General features: G+C 34.4%; 1 protein-coding gene across 1 annotated transcript in view; it reads left to right on the top strand.

Moving 5' to 3' along the window:
- Window positions 1-7,345, top strand: part of LOC136842694 (adenylate cyclase type 6-like) — a 776,358-nt gene that overhangs the window by 731,963 nt on the left and 37,050 nt on the right. The window contains exon 8 of the mRNA XM_067110356.1: window positions 189-333. Within this exon, the coding sequence (XP_066966457.1) occupies window positions 189-333 (145 nt within the window). The remainder of the gene's footprint in view (window positions 1-188; window positions 334-7,345) is intronic.

Here is a 7,345-nt window from a genome sequence, read left to right as displayed (position 1 = left end):
TAGCATTGTTATTTACCCTTTCGACCCCCTTGCTTCAGGAACATTGGTAGTGACATTTATTCTCTCCATCCTTTGATTACAGGAAAATATATATCAACCTTCATTCGTTCATTTATTCTCCTCCCGCCTGTTTTCCAGAACACCTGTAGCAATACCACTGATTCTTCTTCTTCCTCCCTCTCCAACAGGAGAATTCACGTGACGAGGGACACCCTCAATTTCCTGGGCAACGACTACCGCGTCGAGCCGGGTCATGGCGGGGAGAGACACCAGTACCTCAAGATGCTGAATATCGAAACGTTCCTCATTGTCCCGGATGATCACTATCGAGACGTGAGTATATTTTAGGTGGATGTTTGTCGCGTGATGTTACGCGTCTTATTTTTTCTCAGATTTCGAGACTTTTCTCCACTGTTGGGATTTCTAGGTATTGCACGGGAGTTGTTATTGTTTCCGTTCATACGTAGTTGCGTTCAGACGTTTTTGCAGTGCATTGGCTCATTTTTTTTTTTTTTTCATTTTTACTTAGGCTCGAGCGTTAACCAAAGACCGACCTATAAACTTTGAATTTTCATTTAAAGGACTTCTCTTAAGGATTACTAATGCAGTGGTATTCAAAAGACTGAGATTCCTTAAGAAAGGATATTTCAGTATTATTCAAAACACTAAGATTCTTTAAGAAAAGGCAAATCGATATAAGTCAAAGGTTTTTGATTCCTTAAGAACAATTAATGCAGTGCTTTTCAAAAGACAGAGATTTATGAGATAGTCTTAATGCACCGTTATTCAAAATCTTTGCTTGCAAAAACAATATCTGTGTAATGAGTCTCGTATCTACTTAAGAGATTTTTAGTTTTCTGTAAAAGAAAATTATTGTGCCGGCTTTGTCTGTCTATTCGCATTTTTTCTGTCCGCCCCCAGATCTTAAAAGCTACTGAGGCTAGAGGTCTGCAAATTGGTATGTTGATCATCCACCCTCCAATCATCAAACATACCAAATTGCAGCCCTGTAGCCTCAGTAGTTTTTATTTTATTTAAGGTTAAAGTTAGCCACCCGGCCGTGGTTAAACATTAATGGGCCGCGGCTCATACAGCATTATACCGAGACCACCGAAAGATCTATTTTCGGTGGCCTTGATTATACGCTGTACAGAAAACTCGATTGCGCCAAAGATACTTCGGCGCATTTTTTACTTGTTTCTAGTTTAGAAGCCTGTGATTCAGGTCTACCATTGCGCTTAACTAGCGCAGGCCTGAAGAAATGAAAAGAATGGAAAGCTAACGAGCTTAAGTGAACTTCAAAGGAAGGGATAGACTGCCTCTGGAGCTTATGAGAGTCGGGGAAAACGTAAGCGAGAAGAGAATTGAAAAGCTTGACCATATAAAGGCGGAAAGACTACATGAGACTGTAAGAACACTCCCCAAATTGAAGTCATCGGAACAGTGAACCGGTCTGAATGGCTCCTCGGCGTTAACACGACATTTTTTGTTTTAATACCAGTGCCTGTTCGTTCCCCACAACTTGTCTAAGTTGGTCCTGAGCTAGATAGGGCATCTCGTTGCTAGTCGCATGAGCCTATATGTAAAAGAATATATGTTTGCCTATCTCTCATCATTAAATGGATCTCGAAGAAATTACTGTTTTGGTAAGGAAACTCGCTGACATTTGCAATGTCGGACGTTTTTACAATGCATGGAGCAACAGGACAAAAACGAAAGGTTGGTAAACTCTACGGGGTATACTATGCATATTTCACTAACTGAACGCTTTTGGGATGCGCTGGTCTGTGCTGTATCTGTCAGTCATAACGAAAGTGTCAAAACCTGAATTTCCAGTTGTGTCGAATCCTGAATCCAGTAAAACCACCCGTTCTAGGAATGATGTCTAATTCACAAACAGTGCCAAACCTTTTCCTCCACGGTGTGAATAACCTCACAGAAAAGAAGTTTGGTCTCCTAACTGCTTGAAACAGCATGCTCCTAGAGTTTGTGGTGTTGTAAGATTCCAAATGGCGGATAATATCTGCAATCTGTGGAATTAATATGCGTTTTTTCTAGTTTTAACTTGAGTAGGTATGACCTTATGACCATTCCTGGGTATGAATATTGTCTGAGGATGAAGATTTGTCTGACAGTAGTTAGACATTTACGTGCGGCGCTGAAAGTAAGGATGACAAAGGTTGAAATCTTGACCTTTGCTGTATATTTTATGCGTCAAGTGTATACAAGATTCATGTTCACCCACGACCGAAAGCTTATTCTCTCTGTTTCTCTCTCTCCCGTTCAGTTGTGGGTGTGTATATATATGTGTGTGTATATATCCTGTATATATATTCAAATATATTATATATGTATATATATATGTGTGTATATATATATATATATATATATATATATATATATATATATATATATATATATATATTAATACATTTGTGAATTCGAGCGGTGGTTTTAATCATGGATATTCTTAATATATTACAATAAAAATCTTGTGTGTGAGTACTTAATAATTCATCATTAATCCAAAGCCCACGCAGCCTATTCCATCGACGACAAACAGGAATCGGGATTTCAAAGTCGATCATTTAACCAATATTTCAGACACTGTAATGGCTGCTGTTATTTATCTGTCTACAAGGTGGAAAGCAAGTAACGGAAGATATATATATATATATATATATATATATATATATATATATATATATATATATATATATATATATATATATACATATACACGGTGCGGCATAAGTAACGCCCTTTGTTTAAGTGGAACAAAATTAAAGCCTTTTTGATTATCCTTTATTTTTTCGAACATGAATGTATTGCCACAGGTTAATAGATTAATATAATATATTAACAAAATTAATATAATGCTTATTCGGTTTAATAATGCGGCATAAGTAACGCACTTTTTAATTTTATATCTTATAATGTATATTTTCTTTATTATTTTCTTTAATTAATTTGGTAAATCTTCATTTTTTCAGATATTTTATACAACCAATGAGATTAACAAGGGAACAGAGAGTAAAAGCAATTCAATTGTACTATCAAAATAATAAAAATGGTGCTGAAACCGCAAGATTGTTATCGGCTGAATTTAACATCCCAAGGGTGCAAAGTCGAAATATCATTTGTATTGAACATTATTAAACCGAATAAGCATTATATTAATTTTGTTAATATATTATATTAATCTATTAACCTGTGGCAATACATTCATGTTCGAAAAAATAAAGGATAATCCAAAAGGCTTTAATTTTGTTCAACTTAAACAAAGGGCGTTACTTATGCCGCACCCTGTATGTATATGTATATATATATATATATATATATATATATATATATATATATATATATATATATATATATATATATATATATATATATATATATATATATACAGCAAAGGGCATCATATTCTGCCACTGCCCGGTGTTCTGGAAGTATATATATATACATATATATATATATATATATATATATATATATATATATATATATATATATATATATACTATATATGTGTGCGTGTTCCCGTTACCTGCTTTCAACCCAGGGGGCAGAGGAACAACAGCCCTTACAATCTCCGAAATATTAGTTAAATGATCGACTTTAAAATCACGATTCCTGCATTTCATCGGTGGAATTGACTGCGTTAGCCTTGGTGTAACAATTGTAACGAAATATTAAGTTATTAAGTGTTACGTATAAGATTTTTATTGTAATATACTAAGATTATCCATGATTGAAACCATCGCCCGTGTTCGGATTATATCAGTATGCGAAGGAAAGATTTAATTTCTTTTTCTTTTTTTCAGGCGTTTGAGTTGTTTTTAGAAAACGATCGCTAAATTCATCGACAGGTCATTAATTTTTAGTTTATTTATTATTTTTTTTTTCATTTTTTCAAATTATCAATATTTGAGGTCTTATTTTATCCCTCATTCATTGCTACAACTTTTTTGACTTGGTACCTTGGGCTTCTGACATAATTTTTAATCATAGATGATAATTTCTTGCCTTTTCTATCCATTATCATCATTTTTTTATTGGACAGCCTGTAAGGCGGACTGTGACGGTTCTTGAATGGTGTAATGTGTGTTTTGGCGAAAATTCAATTCAGCGAATAATGAATATTCGCCGAATTCTCTTACAAAAAATAACTATTATTTAACGACTTACTCGTTAACTTCTGTCATTGCGTTAGAAGCTACCTTGGTGAACTTGATGTCAAGGAAATTGAGTTAAAAGTATAACCGAATTAACTCTGGAACTAATTTTTATCGCACGAGCGCACACACACTTACTATAACGGCCATCTTATTTTGTCACTCACGCACATTCACTCGCCTACACACTCAGGCACACACATACACACATGCACGCCCACGTAACTTCTATTATTTTGTCCCCTCTAGCAGCGAAGGTGTGTGGGGAATATGTAAACACTGGTGCTTCATTGTTTGTTGGTTTATTTGCCCTTTTGTTGCTCTTGAGTACCTGTCTGTCTGCTTATGCAATGCTCCCTTAGGGTATTGAAATATGATGCAAGAATGAGAGCTATTGCCTAAGGAATAACAACAACTCCTCAGCTTAACGGCCCTCAGCTTTGTGGACATTTTTACTTATCAGCTGCGATGTTATGATTATTTTTTGCTATGCTCCCATCTTAGATGTGATATATTTATAGATAAATCTCTTGAATTGTTAAGTGTAAATTATAAGTTAGTTTAGGTTAGGAATTACGTGAAATTTCTGTTAGATGTCAGATGTCTAGAAAATATTCAAGTGCAGGGTATAATACGGGGTCTTTGTTACTTCACAGACATAGTTACTTATTAGAAAGCCTGACCACCAGAATGTCTGTTAAGTTAAGCTGCTGCTGTATATGAAATTTTGAGAGGAATCCCAATGCCTATAATGTTTTGTGGTGGCGAAAGTATAATACAAGTTTCCATGTTTCTAATTACAAAAAAAAATTCATTTTGAGTGTTCACGTTTTACAGTATGGCTGTTACTTAAAACTTATTGAAATCTATAATACGAATATTAATTACCATACCCCAAAACCTGTCTCATATTTGACATGAGTGATAATATTCAGGGCTGCTATATACTTCATCTAATTGATTGCATTCAAGTTACATGAGCTTTTTGACTGATATTCTTAAGAACAAATTTGTTTATTTTTAACGTCAAACAACATTGATAATGTGGTGCCAATTGAAAATGCTAAATCGATTTTATTTTTTTTTTTTTTTTTTTTTTTTTTTGCGTATGGTTCGTCTTTGAAAGTGTAAGGTTCTTTTTACCATTAGCTTATTTCATCTGCGATTTTAGTGCCTTTTCCAATATCCTACTTTTTAAGAAACTTATTTAAGGTAAGATGTATAATGTGAATATAGTTTCTCTCACAGTACTTACTCTTGGAAAGAGCATTACGAAGCACACTCACATGTGTATATCTATCTATCTGTCTATCTATCTATATATATATATATGTGTGTGTATATATATGTGTGTATATATATATATATATATATATATATATATATATATATATATATATATATATATATATATATATATATATATATATATGGGTGTTTGTGTATGCGTAATTGTGCTCCAGCTTCAGATAGTTTAGTGGTTAATAACTTTACTTTAACAAGAGACCCAAGATCGATCTCGCACGGAAAGAAAATCGCCCTCATATCCTAAAGTCCATTGTTAACTTTAACGATGAAATAAGTGTATGCTCGTTAGTCGACTGCGTTAGGCTGCATCCAGTATAGATAAAGTTATGAGGCTAGCAAACTCATCCAACAAAAACAACGTGCTGATGAATGGAAAGGTAATAAAATCTTAAGCTACCATCGCTGAAAGGAAAATGCCGTTTTGAAATTAAAGGACGCATCTATATATATATGTATATGTATGTGTGTATATACTGTATGTATATACATGTATACTGTATACATATGTATATAGTATGTAATATATATATATATATATGTGTGTGTGTGTGTGTGAGAGTGTGTGTCTGTGTGTAACATGCTTTGTGTGTGTGAGAGAGATAGAGAGTGTGAGTGTGTGTGTGTATGTATGTATGTATGTATGTATGTATATTTAAAACGTCGCTAATTACCAGGATTACATCTCCTGGAGAATAACAAAAGAACGTCATTTATTATCGTTAACTATGGCTTTGTGTTATTATTCTGTTTAATCTAACTGTAATAAAAGAAAAAATGTATTTTAGAAAGTGATACTTCTGTTAATTTGATATTTTTTTGAATATTTATTGTTGTTCCATGAAATGTTATAGATGTTTTCACGTCGGTTTAAGCTCAGACATTTTTTTCACTCTAGGAATTTTATATCCCCTATTTTGGAACCTCAAATTGTTTTAAATTAGAAGGTCATATTTTTAAAGTATTAAGCTTTAACATTATGATGAAAAACTATCGCTAAATCATACGAATAGAGGCCTTCCACTTCCCTGAGAATGTTAGTTTTGTTTTATGAAGAAAGAAGGTTATTTTTTATGGATATCTGCTTCCTGGTGTGCTTTTTTACAATACGGCTATCTACTGTCCTACGTAACCCAAATCTTGGAACCCTCTCTCGTTCCCGAGGATTCAGTTTCATTTTACGAGGAAAAAATTGTCTATTTTCGAGGATCTCTGCTTCTAGATGTGACGTTTTTTTCACAAAGTGGTGATCTACTGTCCTACCTAACTCACATCTTGGAATCTTCTGTCGGGAACTTTGGGGAATCACATAATTTATTCCGACATTTTTAAGGCTGTCGTCATGGTCTGGCGGAAGTCCCTGTTAACCAAATTGCCTTTTTATGGTTTCACTTCTCTCTATAAATTAATTTCAAGTTTCTCTTCTGATTTATTACTGGGTGTGTTCCGTCGGGGATGTTTTCTCTCGTAATTTTTAGTTTTCTGTAAAAAAAAATATTGTGCCGGCTTTGTCTGTCCGTCCGCACTTTTTTCTGTCCGCACTTTTTCTGTCCGCCCTCAGATCTTAAAAACTACTGAGGCTAGAGGGCTGCAAATTGGTATGTTGATCATCCACCCTCCAGTCATCAGACATACCAAATTGCAGCACTCTAGCCTCAGTAGTTTTTATTTTATTTAAGGTTAAAGTTAGCCATAATCGTGCTTCTGGCAACGATATAGGATAGGACACCACCGGGCCGTGATTAAAGTTTCATGGGCCGCGGCTCATACAGCATTATACCGAGACCACCGAAAGATCTATTTTCGGTGGCCTTGATTATACGCTATACTGGTTACGCAGGAAACTCGATTGGGCCGAAGAA

This window comes from Macrobrachium rosenbergii, chromosome 10 (genome assembly GCF_040412425.1).
Source record: "Macrobrachium rosenbergii isolate ZJJX-2024 chromosome 10, ASM4041242v1, whole genome shotgun sequence".
Taxonomy (NCBI): domain Eukaryota; kingdom Metazoa; phylum Arthropoda; class Malacostraca; order Decapoda; family Palaemonidae; genus Macrobrachium; species Macrobrachium rosenbergii.
The sequence above is the reverse complement of the archived record's forward strand: the minus strand, read 5'-3'. Positions and strand labels throughout refer to the sequence as shown.